We start from the raw sequence: 19,553 nt of genomic DNA, 5'->3' as shown, positions 1-19,553 counted from the left end.
TACAGCTATAGAGGAGGGGTGTAGTAGTAGTACAGCTATAGAGGAGGGGTGTAGTAGTAGTACAGCTATAGAGGAGGGGTGTAGTAGTAGTACAGCTATAGAGGAGGGGTGTAGTAGTAGTACAGCTATAGATGAGGGTGTAGTAGTAGTAGTACAGGTATAGATGAGGGGTGTAGTAGTAGTACAGCTATAGAGGTGGGGTGTAGTAGTAGTACAGCTATAGAGGAGGGGTGTAGTAGTAGTACAGCTATAGAGGAGGGGTGTAGTAGTAGTACAGCTATAGAGGAGGGGTGTAGTAGTAGTACAGGTATAGATGAGGGTTTAGTAGTAGTACAGGCAGGGCCGCCAACAGGGCATTACTGGCAGTACAGGTGTATGGGGCCCGGCCTATGGGGGGGCCCGGGTCTCCCACACACTTCACTTTTATGAGAAACCTGGTATACAGACAGTGCAGGGAGAGGGGAGAGCTCCCGCAGATGTAAGGGGCCCCTTCTACTTAACTAAAATCATTAGGCCCTCCTCCCCCCTGCACTGTCTGTGGACCGGGCTGCAGAATCCCCCCCTCCCTCCACAATGGACCGGCCCCCTCCTCAGCAGCTCCCAGGCTCGTGTGGAGCTGGTGACTTCCGGCCGGTGTGCTCTCCCAGATGACAGGTAGATGCAGCGGGCCCCTCTCCTCTCTCCTCTCTCCTCTCTCCTCTCTCCTCTCTCCTCTCTCCTCTCTCCTCTCTCCTCTCTCCTCTCTCCTCTCTCCTCTCTCCCTCCTCCCTCCTGCCTCCCCCTCTCCTCATTCCTCCCTCCCTCCTTCCATCTCACAAACTTCCCTGGCTGCCGTCGTCTCTGCTGCAAGGTCGGAACATGAGGGGGAGGGGAGGAGCCGCTGTATGAGGAGCACTGAAGACTGAATGGGTCCTGGAGCTTCCCTGCATAGAGTAAGTGTGTGTGAGAGAGTGAGTGTGAGTGTGTGAGTGTGTGAGAGAGAGAGAGAGTGTGTGTGTGTGTGCCCCCATCCTGGTATAGTATATAAATCTGCTACTGCTGAACCAGTCCCTACCGTACTGACAACTTGGCTCTGCTGTGCCTGACCAATGTAACCGACAACTCGGCTCTGCTGAGCCTGACCAATGTAACCGACAACTCGGCTCTGCTGAGCCTGACCAATGTAACCGACAACTCAGCTCTGCTGTGCCTGACCAGTGTAACCGACAACTCTGCTGTGCCTGACCAATGTAACCGACAACTCAGCTCTGCTGTGCCTGACCAATCTAACTGACAACTCTGCTGTGCCTGACCAATGTAAACGACAACTCGGCTCTGCTGTGCCTGACCAATGTAACTGACAACTCTGCTGTGCCTGACCAATGTAACCGACAACTCAGCTCTGCTGTGCCTGACCAATGTAACTGACAACTCTGCTGTGCCTGACCAATGTAACCGACAACTCAGCTCTGCTGTGCCTGACCAATGTAACTGACAACTCTGCTGTGCCTGACCAATGTAACAGACAACTCAGCTCTGCTGTGCCTGACCAATGTAACTGACAACTCTGCTGTGCCTGACCAATGTAACCGACAACTCGGCTCTGCTGTGCTTGACCAATGTAACCGACAACTCGGCTCTGCTGTGCTTGACCAATGTAACCGACAACTCGGCTCTGCTGTGCTTGACCAATGCAACAATGCGTCTGAAGCACTGGCGGCGGGCCGGCTTGCCCCAGTGGGAGGGAATTCCCTCCCCTCTATGACGGGGCTCCATTATAATCAATGGAGCCGCGTCATAGGGAGGCGGGGGATTCCGCCCACTGGGGCAAGCCGGCCCGCCTCCTGTGCTTCAGACCTAGCACGGTACCCGTGGATAGAACGGCGCCATACACGGGAACCGGGCCGCAGTTCTAAAAACATACCACGGCATCGGCTTTACCGTGATGGCGGCGTTCTATCCGTGGGTCATATTAAAGAGGATGTGTGTGTGTGTGTTGATTTCTGTGGACATGGAGTCTGGAGGGGTGATGCTGTATGGTATCTGTATATTATATCCAGGCTGTATGGTATGTGTATACTATATCCAGCATATATATATGTGTATACTACATCCATATATATATATATATATATATATATATATATATCAGCAGCGGCTGACCAGGCATGCTGGGGGTTCTAGTTGCAAAGCAGATCTAATTTCAATTTGTATGTTAAGTGTGCTGTTTGTTTGCCGCTACATCCCCACCCCAGCTAGCCGGGAGTGATGTGCCCTGTGCCAACCACACAGGTCGCACCCCCCAAAGGCCAGCCCTGAGTCAAAGATACGTTCCATAGTTTTCGTTAGTGGGGGGGGGGCCCAGACAATTTGGCTGTATGGGGCCCCGAAAATCCTGATGGCGGCCCTGAGTACAGGTATAGATGAGGGGTGTAGTAGTACAGGTATAAAGGAGGGGTGTAGTAGTACAGGTATAGAGGAGGGGTGTAGTAGTAGTACAGGTATAGATGAGGGGTGTAGTAGTGGTAGTACAGGTATAGATGAGGGGTGTAGTAGTACAGGTATAGATGAGGGGTGTAGTAGTAGTAGTACAGGTATAGATGAGGGGTGTAGTAGTAGTACAGGTACAGATGAGGGGTGTAGTAGTACAGGTATAGATGAGGGGTGTAGTAGTAGTACAGGTATAGATGAGGGGTGTAGTAGTAGTACAGGTATAGATGAGGGGTGTAGTAGTAGTACAGGTATAGATGAGGGTAGGGCTGGGCGATATGGGCCAAAATCAATATCGCGGTTTATCGCACATGTAGCCGCGGTGACGATAACTGAACGATAATTATGACACGCCCCTTTTTACAAACCACACCCACTTGCCATGACAAACTGGCGATATCAAAAAAGTAAAAAAGAACTCACTCAGCAGCAACCCGTGGTTAGTCTATTATCATTATTATTATCATTACCATTTGTCATTATTTGGGGATGTATGACTATAGAGGGGGGCCCGACAGGGGTGTATGACTGTACAGGGGGGGCCCGACAGGGGTGTATGACTGTACAGGGGGGGCCGACAGGGGTGTATGACTGTACAGGGGGGGCCGACAGGGGTGTATGACTGTATACAGGGAGGGCCGACAGGGGTGTATGACTATATACAGGGGGGCCAACAGGGGTGTATGACTATATACAGGGGGGCCAACAGGGGTGTATGACTATACGGGGGGGTGACAGGGGTGTATGACTATACAGGGGGGCGCAGACAGGGGTGTATGACTGTACAGGGGGGATAGGGGTGTATGACTGTACAGGGGGGATAGGGGTGTATGACTGTACAGGGGGGGATAGGGGTGTAAGACTGTACAGGGGGGGATAGGGGTGTAAGACTGTACAGGGGGGGATAGGGGTGTATGACTGTACAGGGGGGGATAGGGGTGTATGACTGTACAGGGGGGGATAGGGGTGTATGACTGTACAGGGGGGGATAGGGGTATATGACTGTACAGGGGGGGATAGGGGTGTATGACTGTACAGGGGGGCATAGGGGTGTATGACTGTACAGGGGGGATAGGGGTGTATGACTGTACAGGGGGGGGGCAGGGGTGTATGACTGTAGTTCCCTCATTAACAGTACAGGAGTGTAGCATAGGAGGAGGAGTGAATGGGCTTCAGCAGGCAGGATAAGCTATAGGAGACATTGCTGTGTGTGACATCCTGCTTGCTGAAGCACATCCATTCCTCCTATGCTAGACTCCTGTACTGTTAATGAGGGAACTACAGGACAGCTGCCGCCAAGTGCTGCTCCTCCAGCTCCAGCTCTGAAATGCCAGCGTCCCGGCACACACACGTGCAGCGCTCGCCGGCCGGATGTGGGGGGCGCTCAGATAGGACCGGACCGGTAGGGGCCTCGGACGGGTGAGGAGAGGTGGTGAGGCCTCGGACGGGACGGGACCGGACCAGTGGGGTGGGGGCCTTGGACATGTGAGGTGGGACCGGACGGGTGGGGAGAGCGAGCGCTTGGACGGGACTTGCGGGGGGCGGAAGGTAAGCTTTTGCTGCTGCCCCTCCTCCTCCTCCTCCCGCTCTGATGCCGGCGTCCCTGCACATAACGTGCAGCGCTAATGCCGGGCGGCGCGCATGTGTGCTCTGACGGGACAGGAAGTACAAAAATACCGCAGATACCGTCCTGGCTAAGTTGAGGTCGGTTAACCGACGCCAGTGACGGTATCGGTATTTTTGCGGTATACCGCCCAGCTCTAGATGAGGGGGTGTAGTAGTACAGGTATAGCTGAGGAGTGTAGTAGTACAGGTATAGCTGAGGGGTGTAGTAGTACAGGTATAGCTGAGGGGTGTAGTAGTAGTACAGGTATATTTGAGGGGTGTAGTAGTAGTAGTAGTACAGGTATAGAGGAGGGGTGTAGTAGTAGTAGTACAGGTACAGATGAGGGGTGTAGTAGTACAGGTATAGATGAGGGGTGTAGTAGTAGTACAGGTATAGATGAGGGGGTGTAGTAGTACAGGTATAGCTGAGGAGTGTAGTAGTACAGGTATAGATGAGGGGTGTAGTAGTAGTAGTACAGGTACAGATGAGGGGTGTAGTAGTACAGGTATAGATGAGGGGTGTAGTAGTAGTACAGGTATAGATGAGGGGGTGTAGTAGTACAGGTATAGCTGAGGAGTGTAGTAGTACAGGTATAGCTGAGGGGTGTAGTAGTACAGGTATAGCTGAGGGGTGTAGTAGTAGTACAGGTATAGATGAGGGGTGTAGTAGTAGTAGTAGTACAGGTATAGAGGAGGGGTGTAGTAGTAGTAGTACAGGTACAGATGAAGGCTGGGTTCACACTATGTATATTTGAGGCTGTATTTGTGAGGCTGTATAGCAACCAAAACCAGGAGTGGATTGAAAACACAGAAAGGCTATGTTCACATAATGTTGTAATTGAGTGGATGGCCGTCATTTAATGGCAAATTTTTGCTGTTATTTTAAAACAACGGCTGTTATATTGAAATAATGGAAGTTATTTACCGTTATATGACGCCATCCACTCAATTTCAACATTGTGTGAACAGAGCCTTTCTGTGTTTTCAATCCACTCCTGGTTTTGGTTGCTATGAGGACTTGACTTGAGGACCAAATACTGCCTGAAGTATACAGTGTGTGAACCCAGCCGAAGGGTGTAGTAGTAGTAGTACAGGTATAAAGGAGGGGTGTAGTAGTAGTAGTAGTACAGGTATAGAGGAGGGGTGTAGTAGTAGTAGTACAGGTACAGATGAGGGGTGTAGTAGTACAGGTATAGTTGAGGGGCAGACTGGCGGGCGCTCACACTAATCAGCTGTTTGAAGGGCCTGCAGCCTTTTTAAACAGCTGATCAGCAAGTGAGCTGACATGCTGACCCCCACCATACCGATACTTGTGGCCTATCCTGAGGATATATTATTTTTTAAAGATTGGATAGCCACTTTAGGCCACAATCTCACATGCATGCAAATGCATTCTAATCCCAGAAACATTGTGCAACAGCTGGAGAATGCCATTGGCTAGGTTTCAAGCACATGTGTTTACATGCATGTGGGAATGTGGCCTTAAAAGGGGTTGGCTATCTTATAGCTGTTCTTAAATAAAATAGCATTGTTAAAAATATTGGATTTACTGTCTCTGTGCTGTATAATAAAACTTTACACCTGTTGTCCCTCATTATAGCGGCCAGCTAGATGGCTTTCCTCTGCCTCTCCAGAGCGGTGCAATGCACCCAGAAAGCAGGCACAGTTATACAGCTGTTGGGTATGCTGGGGGCAGTAGTTATGCACTGTATCAGCTGTTGGGTATGCTGGGGGCAGTAGTTATGCACTGTATCAGCTGTTGGGTATGCTGGGGGCAGTAGTTATGCACTGTATCAGCTGTTGGGTATGCTGGGGGCAGTAGTTATGCACTGTATCAGCTGTTGGGTATGCTGGGGGCAGTAGTTATGCACTGTATCAGCTGTTGGGTATGCTGGGGGCAGTAGTTATGCACTGTATCAGCTGTTGGGTATGCTGGGGGCAGTAGTTATGCACTGTATCAGCTGTTGGGTATGCTGGGGGCAGTAGTTATGCACCGTTTGAGCTATGATGGATGCTGGGGGCAGTAGTTATGCACTGTATCAGCTGTTGGGTATGCTGGGGGCAGTAGTTATGCACTGTATCAGCTGTTGGGTATGCTGGGGGCAGTAGTTATGCACTGTATCAGCTGTTGGGTATGCTGGGGGCAGTAGTTATGCACTGTTTAGCTGTTGGGGTATGATGGGAGTAGTAGCTGGACAGAGGAGAGAGAAGACTTACAGCAGGGGCAAAGGATACTGGACGCTGCAGGAATGGCTGAGAAGGGAGGAGGCACACGACCTGGCAGAGGTCACAGGTCACCACACAGAACGCCGCAGCTCACTGGTTTCTGTCCTGATCTGTCCGTTACACAGATCAGCAGGCTGCAATGTCGGGGGCTGCAGCGTCCTCCTCACACACCCTGCTTCCCTGTCAGTGAGACGAATTGATTCCCACCGCATTATCACTGATCTCCGCAGCGGCAGACTCCCGAGTCCCGGCCTCCCGAGTCCCGGCCTCCCCCACCTCACAGCCACGCTGATCCTCACAGGCACATCTCCTCCTCCGCTCTCTGCATTGTCACCACTGCCCCAATCACAGGAACTCAGCTGTCCCTGCGGCCTCCTCCAGAGACCGGAGAGCTCGTTCCGCTATAGGAAGGAGCAGGTCAGTGCCGGCTAGAGCAGCTTCGATTAATCGCTCAGCCCTACTCCACACCCCTCTATCTCCGGCCTGTGGCACCCCCGCAGCGGCACTCAGGGACCTCTCCCTATAACTGCGCGCAGCCCCCTCCCCAGCACGGCACCTGTTGGTGTCAGTGCTCGGTTCACCGCCGGCCCCCGCATCACGCCTCAAGGCAAGGGAACGCGGCCCGGGACCCCCAGCACTGCATGCTGTATATAGAAGATGCTGTGAGAGCGGGAAGCTCAGTGTGAGAGCGGCCGGAAGGGGAGTATGACCTGTCAGTGTCCTGGGGCGGGCAGGTGAAAATACCGCAGATACCGTCCTGGCGAACTTGAGGTCGGTTAACCGAGGCCAGGGACGGTATCGGTATTTTCACGGTATACCGCCCAGCCCTACGGAGGTCTTTTTAAATAAAGTCGGCTGCTTTTCTCTTTTGTTAACTTGTGTGATTATATCCTTAGGCTATGTTCACACAACGTTCTTTTTATGTAAAGAATGGACCCTGATTACAATGGAATCAGCGTCCGTTCTTTACTGCAGGGGCAGTATTGCATTAAAGTCACACATTGTCATTTTAATGCCCGGGTGTTAAAATATTGTACAGTACATGCCTATTAGTGCCCGATGCTGTTCACTGAACAGGGTCCGGAAATAACAGCTCCCCACACAATGTGCAGTGGCGGCAGCTTATAAGGGGTCATGTAGTGGGAAGTCCAGAGCTGGGACGTTGTCCTAAGGAGACAATCCCATTCAAGGAAAATGCTGTTCAGTCTGGTAGGTTCCCTTTAAACTGCAATTCCCTTTATAAGTTTTTACATTGTCTCTGTTTACCGACACAAGGGAATCATTAAAATAACAATAAAGGAATTTCACAGCCTCTTTGGCAGCCTGACAAGCTATTGGCTTTTGTTACTCTGTATAGTATATGTCCTAAACACTAATAATAATATACTATAAACGGCAGCTTGTAATCCGCTAGCACTGCTAGATGGAGATATTCAGGTAATAATGCTACAAGAGGCAATAGTGGGGTATTACATACCCCCTGCAGTTCTGCATGCTATTACCCAGACCTCTGCTTCTAAAGGGAGTGATTTCAATAATAACACTGTTTTTGGTTCATCATAGGTGAAACTATACTTTAAACCTAGCATTTTCTCAACAACATATATAATACAAGGAAATGTATACTGAAAACACATACTATCAAGAATGTGTGTCTCCGCTTTCTGACGTTCTTTCCAATCTATCTAATCACAGAGCCAATATGAATCCCCTTATATGTTCTCCCCTTACAAACACCCCAACCATTGGATTTGTATGTTATTAAAATGAATCAATGGGGAAAAAAAGTGAATTATGCCTCCATCTATGCAATGTAATTGAGCAGTCCTGCTGGGGGTCCAATCACTGGGACCACCACTGGTCAAGAGAACAACAAGCCAAGGGTGCCCCATTTAAATGAAGTAGTCTTACACCTGCATGACCACCCCGCCAGTGGCACTGAGGGAGATAGCTGAATTATGTACTGAACAGTACTTAGCTATTGCTGTGCGTCCCATAGACAGTGAATGGTCACCCAGATGTACAACTGCTTCATTCACATTCTTGTGGAATGCTCTTAACCATTGGGGATCCTGGTGATTGGCCTCCAAGTGATCATATATTTACTACCTCTTTCTCTTATTTTCTAATTTTTTTTATATTTCAGGTTAAAAATTGAAGGGCTTTGGAATTAATTACCTATGGTCTCCATATATTAAACCAATTCATATTATATGTTAGTGGATCACTCTATACTGTATTATTTTCAATACCATAACCATCTACTGTATTTCCTATGTCTTGTACATGCAGTAGGTTCAGAAGAAGCAGGGAGAAGTATGACTTCAGGATCAGACTACAAATGTGTTGTTTGTAGTCTGTAACCATGGAAATATATACAGTATGCATAATATTTATATTCAGTAAACAATTTGTATTCAGCTGGTTTAGTTTTTAGGTATAAGAACAATTAGAATGGTTCAAAAAATATCTCTTTTAGGCTGGGTTCACACTAAGTTTTTGGTATCCTTTTATTATATCCGTTTTTGCAGTAAAAGAGGAAAAACTGAGGCATTTGTGTCACATCTGTTTTGCTCCGTTTTACCATTGACTTCCATTATGAGAAAAACGCATCCGTTTTTTTTTTTTAACATACACAAAAATGTGGTCGACCACGTTTTTGTTTACTTTAAAAAAAACAGATGCGTTTTAATCCTTTTCTTATAATGGAAGTCAATGGAAAAACTAATCAAAATTGACAAATGTACACAAATGCATGTGTTTTTCCACCTTTTTTTTATTTTTGCAAAAACGGATAAAAAAAATGAAGTGTGAACTCACCAATTGCTATTGCTATGTTAGTTATTATGTTATTATTTTTTAATAGCTGTAGAGTCTAAATTTTTTTAATAATATTTTGTTGGGAACAAGGACTAAAAACTAGATTTTCCCATTCACATATTTTAATAAAAGTAGCTAAAACCTATTGCAATTTGCTCTGGACATTTGTACTCTGTAACATTTGAAAATCTCATTGTCTGACAGAAAACAAATATTACATTCCTTCAGTGTTCACCGTAACCTTCTAGACTCTAACATCCTTCAGAAATCAATAGGCTAACAATCTGAGCTAGACTGAAAAGAATAAAGAATATTTCAAAGACAATATATTCTATCATATTATTGGATTGAAAAATGCTGTGAAGCATCTGTATATACTTCAGATTGCTATGAAAAAAATATTTGTCCACTTCAGATGTCATGTTATTTTTAACTATTTACTTTGAAAGGTTTTGAATCTTTAACCAAAATCTGATATGAAATAAATGCACACATAAAAACTGCTTTTGAATGAATATTGTGTTTATTTAAAGGGGTACTATAGAGGGAAATAAATAGCCGTCCAATCAACTGGTGCCAGAAATTCATACAGATTTGAGTATTACTTTTATTTAAAAAAAAATTTAATCTTCCACTACTTATTACCTGCTGTATGTCCTGCAGGAAGTGATGTATTATTTACAGTCTGACATGGCACTCTATGGTTTTCTATGCGGATTTGCTATTGCTCTGGATAGTTCCTGACACAGACAGAGGTGGCAGCAGAGAGCACTGTGTCAGACTGGAAAAAATACACCACTTCCTGCAGGGCATAGAGCAGCTGATAAGTACTGGAAGAGTCACGTTTTTAAATAGAAGTAATTTACAAATCTGTATAACTTTCTGACCCCAGTCGATTTATGATTTCTTTTCTCCAGAGTACCCCTTTAAGGAAGCATCCATATGACCTGTGTAAAAAGGTGTTGCTTCCCTAATATCATTACTGTATTGTAGACTAATGATATAATAGGAGCTCCATTTGTCCATAGACCCCTCATATACATGTGATACAAACTATTAACCCTAACTCCTTACATGTTCAATTTGACTGAAGCTGATAAATAATCAATGTTTTCATGAATGAATTTGAAATTCTTAAATCTCTTGTTCAGAATTTGCTGTTTCTGAGGCCTGTTTTTGTTCACGTTGTAGGTCTAACCGCGGCAGCTTCCCTTGTATCCTTGGCTTGGGCCTTGGCATCCTACCAAAAGGCATTACGGGATTCGAGAGATGACAAGAAGCCCATCAGTTACATGGCTGTGATCATCCAGTTCTGCTGGCATTTCTTCACCATTGCAGCGAGAGTGATAACCTTTGCTCTATTTGCCTCAGTTTTCCAACTCTATTTTGGAATATTTATTGTCCTTCACTGGTGCATCATGACCTTCTGGATCGTGCACTGCGAAACGGAGTTCTGTATAACTAAATGGGAGGAGATTGTCTTTGACATGGTGGTTGGAATAATCTATATCTTTAGCTGGTTTAACGTCAAGGAAGGAAGGACACGGTGCAGGCTGTTTATTTATTACTTTGTCATCCTTCTGGAGAACACTGCCTTGAGTACCCTGTGGTACATATATAAGGCCCCCCAAATCCTGGATGCATTTGCTATCCCAGCACTGTGTGTAGTGTTTAGCAGCTTTTTAACTGGTATTGTTTTTATGCTTATGTACTATGCCTTCTTTCATCCTAATGGACCTAGATTTGGGCAGTCACCGAGCTGTGCTTGTGAGGACCCTGTAACTGCCTTTCCCTTGCCCCCCGAAGTGGCTTCAAGCACTCTAAGATCTATGTCTAATAACCGGAGTGTTACCAGTGATCAAAAATTTTCCGAAAGAGACGGCTGCATGCCAGTTTTTCAGGTGAGGCCAACGGCCCCTTCAACGCCATCCTCAAGGCCTCCAAGGATTGAAGAATCTGTTATTAAAATTGACCTGTTTAGAAACAGGTATCCAGCTTGGGAAAGACATGTGTTGGATAGAAGTCTACGTAAGGCAATTTTAGCATTTGAATGTTCACCTTCACCCCCTCGGCTGCAGTATAAAGATGATGCACTTATTCAGGAACGTCTGGAATACGAAACAACGTTGTAACAGAGACAACAGAAAATTCCAACAACTAACATGGAGGACTTTAAATAAAGCTGCAACCTTAACCTAAAAAAAATCTAACTTGACAGCCCATTGGTGGCTAAGAGTAAACTGCATAGTCTCTACCAGAACTGATCTACAAGCCATGGCTGATAACGTCATGGAAACCATTATAAGTGGCTATTCATCATGATTATCATTCTTTCAATATTATGATAAGTGAAGAAAAATTGCAGGCGGTGCATTCCATGACAATTGAATAGGCGAACTTTGATGTTAAAGGGAACATAAAAAAAAAAACCAAGGGCAGTAAATCTAGGTAGTGTAGGCAATGTGTTGTCTAGTACTGTGTTAACTAACCTTCATATAGGTACCATAAATGTCTTAAGAATTGTAACGTCTGCAAGATGCTGTATGTAACAACCTCCGAAAGGTGATCACATGACAACAGGCAACCTCTGTGCTTCAGGTCTTTGCACACCAAAGCTAAATGTGGATATTAAATTAACACTAAAGTAAAGTGTGTTCTCTAAATCCCATGTTCTACAGTAAGTGCAATGACAAAAATAATAATAATAATAATAATAAAAAAGGCCCATGTTTAACCATCACTACTGTAGAACCTTAAGGGCTCGGGTGCTTAAACAAAAGCATGGCCCCAAGTCATAGATCATTTCCATTCTCTCTATTTAGTATACCCAATTCTAGTGTAGAAGCAGAAGTGGTGGACAGTAATGTCAGTGTGTAAAGGTACAGGGGAGAATGACTATAATAGAAAAAGAAACATAAATGATAATCATGATGACATACCCAGCAGGCAAAAAAAATGTGTAAAATGTTAGTGGTACTTTTATTGATGGGAAAAAAAACAATTAGTTCATTGTACTATACAGGGGATCAGATTTAGGACTCTGAATGCATGGCTCCATGTCATATATGCAGGTATGATAACAGGAATGAACTGAAGCCGTACCCTCCTAGTGCCAAACATTATGTAGTGTATATGATTGCCCTTGTTGCCTGATGAACACAAAACATGTGGCATGATGAGCCATGCAAGAGTATGAAGCCAGAAGGTGTATATCAGTTCTCCATATGTACAGACAGCTCACCTTTTTATATCTATAACCAAGTAAAACGATGACTTTTAGAGGCTCCCGGGTCGTCTCCTAGTAAGTATACACAGTGCCGTAGAATAAATTACATTTGTGAAAGATCATTCTGGTCCCTAGTCAAGGCTTTCATGTCAATACAGAACCACACAGAAGCAATTGTAGGACAGTGGTTTCTTCCTGCAAGTTCGGCCTACACATAGATATCTTATCCCAATGGTGCTTTCAGTAGTAAGAGGGCAAGATGCAATCTCATTGCAAATCCCAAGAGTTGATTTATATTTTTAATGATTAACCTAAGGTATTGTTTTTATAGACTGTGGGGTTTTCACGTCCCCCCTACAATCTACATTCATAGATCAGCTGTGTTAATGCAGGTTGGTAAAGCCGAAATCTGGTCAAATTCCTCATAGGCAAACCGGCTGGACCAATTCTTCTATCAGATTTTCTACTCGGTGCATTGAGAATGATTATATTGATCCATAGTTACACATGGCTAGAGCCAACTTGTATTAATGGAATGCCTGGAATCCGGCACTCAGCACTTTGTAATGCTGATCTTTTCTTGTTAACCGTTCATTCTTTGAAAGCACAAGCACTGACTAAAAGCATTCACATAACAGTATATGAAACTATCTAATCAAGTTACAATCAGATCCATTCAGGTTCATGCAGTATTCACCAATCGGTGCTGTACCTTCAATGGTTAGGGGTCTATGTGATGTTTATGTCAATTCATACCTTGCAACTGTGAAATGATCAAGTAGTCCAATGTAATGTTAAATAGCATTGTTCAATGTATAAGGTCTGTCCCTATGGTCAAATACAGATAAAACCTTCCAGATATTCTGCTGCCGAACTACATTTTCCATGATACTAAGTAGTAATAGACTTACAGATGCCCGACATTTCTTATAGTTAAAGTTTATGACCAACTTGGCTAGGTTTCTTAGGTCAGTCAATACGTTAGACTATGGTGGATTCATGGTAATTCTTTTTGTTCAGGTTTAAGTAGTCTTAAAATCTGAGCTCGGGGGACTAGATGTGTCTGTTTACCCAGGCCTTAACTTGTATAGGATATCGAAAGTAGGCCATATGTTTATTGCGATCCTACAGAGTAAGCTAAGTAGGTGTCTTCAGCCTGGGAATCCATGAGATGTCTAAGCCTGCAGCAAATGCAAACAATTCTCAATGCAATGACTCAGCACCAAGGTGGTCTATTCATGTTATATGTTGCTCCCATCAAAGCGTTTTATATTAAATGGTAAATTATTGTTAAAACCTAATGTAAATCACTTTCTAAATACTGTAATTCATTAGAAGTCACAGAAAAGTTATGTTGAATAAATACTTATTGTGACCTATATATTGGGGGTTCATGAAGAAACAGTGTGTGACATTACTTGTATCTCACATTTTTGTTACGGAAACCCCACTGTATAAACAATACCTGATAACTTCCCGACTCATCCGAAAAAAACACACAAAACCTCTGTATCTGTAAATAGTGACATACATTTTATGGGAAATGACTACTATTTTTTTTATTTAGAGAAGGTTTGTTCATTTTTTTATTATGGATAATATTTCATGAGTATCAATGAGGACTCTGCTCTAAATGACGGTTTCCATTGCCAGCTATAGTGAATTTATTGTATCTTAGTCTATAGACCCAACAAATGTTGAACATAGAAGTGATCTTAAGACTGGTATTAGTGTCAAATCGTTGACTAACGTACAATAGGCAAAGCCAATGCTCAGGTTTAAAGTAGAGTTGATTGAACATCGGAAAATCCTAGGTTTGATTGAACTTGAACACTCCAGAACCTTCCGCATTAGATTGCTGATGCCTTCCCTTTCCGTGGGGAAGAATGAGCTTGCCCATGGACCGCCCTGAATTCCGGGATTCAACCTATTACCTAAGCTGAATCCCGGAAATGCAGGTGGTCCCCGGGCACGCTCCTGGAATGTTCGAGTTCAATCGAACCTAGGATTTTCTGATGTTCGATCATCCCTAGTTTAAAGGGGTTGTCTGGAGAGCAGAAGACGGCTGAAGGCTTCTTCTCCCTGGTGCTTGCCTCATCTCAGTCTAGGCCTCTAAAATATCCCTTCTGAGATGTAGAGGGGGCAGGTTTGAATCCCAATCATGCTGTGTAGGCAAAACTCTATCTGCACGTGATGTCCAATAGCTGCAAAGTGTCTCCGATGTTGCAGCAACAATGTGCAGCTGTTGGACATCATGTGCGGCTGTAGTTTCGCCACAAGATTGGGTTTTAGGACCCGTCACCCCAATAACTTCTCAGAAGGGGTAGGGCAGTGGAAAAAGTTTTAGCACTGGGGAGCAGAAGGCTTTTGGCATTTTCTGCTCCCAAAACAACCCCTTTAATCTTCAATGATGCAGATAGTAAAAAAACAAAGAAAGGCTATAGAGTGTTTTTATTGCTGAATGTAACCAGATCTAATTATCAACCTCCACTGGTGCTAAAGTAAACACTAGAGATCTGGGGCCTCCTGCCTGGTCCACGTCATGTCGCAAAGAAGCAGAACTCGTGCAAAAATATGATGAGTTGTCAGCAGGCCTTTTCATATTTTCTAGCACGGAAGTTTTAGAACTGGGCGGAAAAACATATCTGGACCCTTCCAGCATTACAATTCCATTTCATAACAATAGGATCAGTTCTAGTATCAATTTTATTACCACAATGGAGGGAAACTTTGCCAGACCAAAGTATATATATAACAACAAGACTTTAGACTCAGTCTTCATACCGATGCTGTACTTGATAGTTCATAGTATACCGCACATGCACAGAAATTGGAACTTATGAAGCTTGTAGATTCTTGTACTGAGAAGAATATAACTGAGAAAGGGGACAAAACTCTACAACTCCAGCTTATCATATACAGTTTCTTCTCTGACATACTTGGACAATAAAGACCACAAGTCTCCGAAATAAACTTTGGCACCAGTAGAGCAATCACAACGTGATGAATGTTACTTTAGTAAGTAAAACATTTGCCTATTAAGCAATGAATAAAGGATAAAAGAAGGCACTCACCAGCAGTGTATTCAGACCATCCGGCTTTTATTGCTGTGCGCAGGGGGAGCGGTCACCCACCTTGTCTCCCCCGCTCCCCCTGTGCACAGCAATAAAAGCCGGATGGTCTGAATACACTGCTGGTGAGTGCCTCCTTTTATCCTTTATTCATTGTTTATACAGCATGTTTATTTCGGATTGAGCACCACCACATACCGGACCCAGCCTGAGATAGTGCCATCTAGTGGAGAGCCAGGCAGTGCCATCACTTTTTTCTTTCTTGTTGATTTGCCTATTAAGCCCTTCTTACTGTAAAGTGGCCAACTCATTTAGGGTGTACATTTCCCTTGAAGTTCAATTGGTGTATCTTCCCTTAGAACATATGGCATACCATTCAATGCCAAGAGCCACCTCCCTCTAAGCCGTAAACATACTGGGAGTGATTTATCAAGCATAGTGTAAAGTGAAATTGGCTCAGTTGCCCCTAGCAACCAATCAGATTCCACCTTTCATTCCCCACAGGCTCTTTAAAAAATGAAAGGCGGAATCTGATTGGTTACTAGGGGCAACTGAACCAGTTTCATTTTACACCAGTTTGATAAATCTCCCCCACTGTGTTTTGTGGATTTGTGTTATTTAGGAGGTGGAAAAATGTTTTTAAAAAATCTTACCTAGTATACATTAGGTAAGATTTCACCACCAATATTGCCTTTAATCTGCTATCAGATATCAACGTAGCCCAATTTCATTACAGTGTCATTGTACAGTCAACCCTAACCAACCGAGCATGGATCTGTCTTATGAGCAAGTCTACCCTAATTTCGAGTAGAGTATCTCTTTTTTTTTTTATGTATCCGTCCCCAGAATTTAAAAAAAAACAAAAAAAAACATAACCAAAGAATATTCTCCAAGGTGAATTCGATTTAAATGTTTTCAAGTCATGTGCTGTCTCTGGTTATAAAGTATCTTTATAGGATAATCAGTCATATGTTGCCACCTGTCACGGAAAATAAGTACGCTGATATTGGAAACAAATTTCACATAAGAATAAGCATGCCAAGGAAATAAATTGTGAATTCTTGACTCATAGGAAAATGGTGAAATATATTTGTGCGTATGTGTGTGTGTGCAAATCAATGCAAACTTTGGTGCTGTAAAAATTTCATTTACTTAAAAAAGAATCTTTTGTTATGAAATTATTTATCATCGGTAAAGTTAATAAGGTAAAAATGTAAGTTATCAAGTTGATTGACAAAATATAGTTGGCTTTTCACCAATGTCATTATTTTCACGTTTCATTTTTTTCATTGCAGTAATGAAAAACATTAGCAAGAGATGGGATTACGCTATTCATTAGCTCTTCATCATTACCGAGGATCTGAACATTAGTTTTGCTTAACATGTTGTTGCTAAAATTAATTTACTGTAGAGAGACATTGGCAAAGTAAATATTCAGCTAGCTCCAATGTCTGGTGAGGAGCAGCTCCAAGATTTCAGTTTTCATTCACATGATGTTACTACACAAAGCAATGTATAAAATTATGTGAGACGTGAATTATCTCATCCAAAACCATGTAAGGAGAGTTCTAAAATCTGTTCACATAAATGTTATTACAGAAAGTGCTAATTATCACAATACGGGTCACACTATAACATGCATATAAAAATCTATGGCAAATTTACAACATTAGGCTATGTTCACACTACGTAAGTTTCCGGCCATAGGGCGCTCCGTGAATAAGCGGCCGGAGACTTACGTAGTTTGCGTATAATGGAAAGTATACGAAGTACGGCTGCACAGTTCACACTACGTACGAACTTACGCCTGGATCGTACGCGGCGGCGTAAAAAATGAACCAGACCATTGTTTGCGGACGAAAATGCCGTAACTTACGCCCGTAGCGTTACATGCGGTCCCGTACGTAGTGGTGATTTCTTCATTTTTGCAGCTTTTTGTGCCGATCCAAAAGGTTCTGTGGGGTGTCCGGGGATAGGCGAAGATTTCCAAGTAAAAGACCGCTGTCAGATCGCTACGTAGGGCGCTCGGGAAGCGTAAGTAGACTTCAGGCGTAAGTTCGCGGTCCGTACGTAGCCGGCCGCAAGTAGCGTAAATCTCCGTCCGGAGTTTACCGCGTATATGTCCAGCCGCGAAAATATGCGGCCGGACATATACGCAGTGTGAACATAGCCTAAAAGGTATGCTTAAAGGGAAACTATCAGCAGGTGAGTAGAATCTAACCTGCTGATATGCCCTTATAGTGCACAGGGTGATGAGGATTAAGGTAAGTTTCTTGCCTTCATCCTCTGCGCTATTTACGTGATATTGTCAGTTTATTCCATATGCTAATGAAGGGTTTTAGTGCACTGGGGGTGGGACTATCTCCCTTAATACATCGATCAGCCCAGCCCCTTGCCAGCTTGCTCTGCTGATATTCATTAGGAGGGGTGGGCCAGACTGAGTAGATCAGTGCACTGTGGGCGGTAATCCTGCTCCCAGTCCATCAAAATTCCTAATTAACGTACAGAAAAATGTTAGGATGTTTGAGGGGCACAAGCAACATGTGACAGCCCATGAATGCATCACTTAAAACTCCATGGGCTATTCCAATTGAACTGTGGACTGTGGAGATACAAGGGTGTAATGTGCTGGAATACAAAGGTAAGTGGGTAGAGTGTTAAAGCAAATCTTTACCCACAATCTGCCCCCCCCCCCCCCCCCCAAACTGCTTGTACCATCGGATAGCTGCTTTTAATCTTCTCTGGGGTCCATTTAGCAGGTGATGTAGTAATTGTCCTAAAAAAACAACTTTTAAACTTGCAGCCCTGTGTCAAATTGGCGTGGCCTAGAGTACCCGTGCTCTAGACCTGCACCACCTCTCTGTCCTTCCTCCCCGTCCTCTTTATCATTAGAAATGCCCGTGTGCTGAATCTTAAAGGCAGATGTGCAGTGTTTAGACTAGTGCTTGGGCATTCCTAATGCTGGGGAGGGTAGGAATTAGGGACTGAGAGGCGTTGCAGGCCTACGGCACAGACACTCTAGGCCACTCCAATTTGACACAGCGCTGCAAGTTTAAAAGTTGTTTTTTTAGGATAATTCATGATAATTCAAGAAAAGATGAAAAAGGACATCATACAGCAGATGCCTGCGCTTCAACGTACCCCTCCCCCTTTTTCTACGTCATGGCATCTAAGTATGCTAAACAGAGTGATGTAAATGAACATGTGATCACATATACGAAATCATTAAAAACTGTTTAAAACAATCTGACACACAACTCATATCAAGAAGCTCCTTCTTATCATTGAGGCCGCCTGGCCCTTCCGCTTCAGTACGCAAGATCCACTTAGTCTCTGCCTTCATTAAAAGGCGATGTCCCTCTTCTCCTGTTTGAGCTTTGACCCTCTCAATCCCAGCGAACCTGACTCCTGATAAGTTAGCCGCCTGTACCTCGTTCATGTGACGTATGAATCTCGGTGCTCCAGAACCGGTCCTTAGTAAATGAAAGTGTTCCCTAATGCGTGTGTGTAATGCTTGTTTTGCTTTGCCTATGTAAAATCTTTCGCATTTTCAAAAAATTACATAGACAACAGAACTTGTTCTACAGAAAATAAAGTCTGTGAGGTCTGTACCCTTGTACATGTACTTACACCAATTACAGGGTCCACATTTATGGTTCCCCTTTAATTCATTCGGCAGCCACATAGTATCCCTTTTCTCACTCTCTTAATTTTACTGTGTACTAATGTATCCTTTAGACTCTTGCTACGTCTGAAGCCAATAAATGGTTTTTACTGGCCCATTCATTCAGGGTTGTATCATTCTCTATCAAATACCAATATTTATTAATTGTGCTATAGTTTTGTGTGGCCATGGGTGCTAGTTTTTTAGGATAATAACTGCATCATCTGCCGAACACACCCAAGTACAGATCTTGGATTAAAAGCAGTTATGGTACAACCGTTTTTGGGGGAGGGGGGCAGACTGTGGGTACAGAGTCACTTTAACTCATTAATTAAAAAAATTTATAAAACTAGCTATAGAAGGTATGTTCATGTAATATATGTTAATGAAACAATAGTGAGATGTGTCCTCTCAATAGCAAGAGGATTTTTACAAGAAATTTACATATTCATATTGGTAACATAGTTTTTCC

At 43.9% G+C, this 19,553-nt stretch overlaps 1 protein-coding gene across 4 annotated transcripts in view; it reads left to right on the top strand.

Moving 5' to 3' along the window:
* XKR4 (XK related 4) overlaps positions 1–15,398 on the top strand; it is a 239,584-nt gene extending 224,186 nt beyond the window's left edge. For 3 of the 4 annotated variants that reach the window (XM_069957572.1, XM_069957574.1, XM_069957573.1), the window contains exon 3: positions 10,312–15,398. In XM_069957572.1, the coding sequence (XP_069813673.1) occupies positions 10,312–11,252 (941 nt within the window). In that variant the 3' untranslated portion in view covers positions 11,253–15,398. Of the gene's footprint in view, positions 1–663; positions 933–10,311 lie in introns of those variants that run through there. The other variant, XR_011361650.1, reaches the window with a different exon arrangement.
* Positions 15,399–19,553: the final 4,155 nt, after the last annotated feature.

This window comes from Dendropsophus ebraccatus, chromosome 2 (assembly GCF_027789765.1).
Source record: "Dendropsophus ebraccatus isolate aDenEbr1 chromosome 2, aDenEbr1.pat, whole genome shotgun sequence".
Taxonomy (NCBI): domain Eukaryota; kingdom Metazoa; phylum Chordata; class Amphibia; order Anura; family Hylidae; genus Dendropsophus; species Dendropsophus ebraccatus.
The sequence above is the reverse complement of the archived record's forward strand: the minus strand, read 5'-3'. Positions and strand labels throughout refer to the sequence as shown.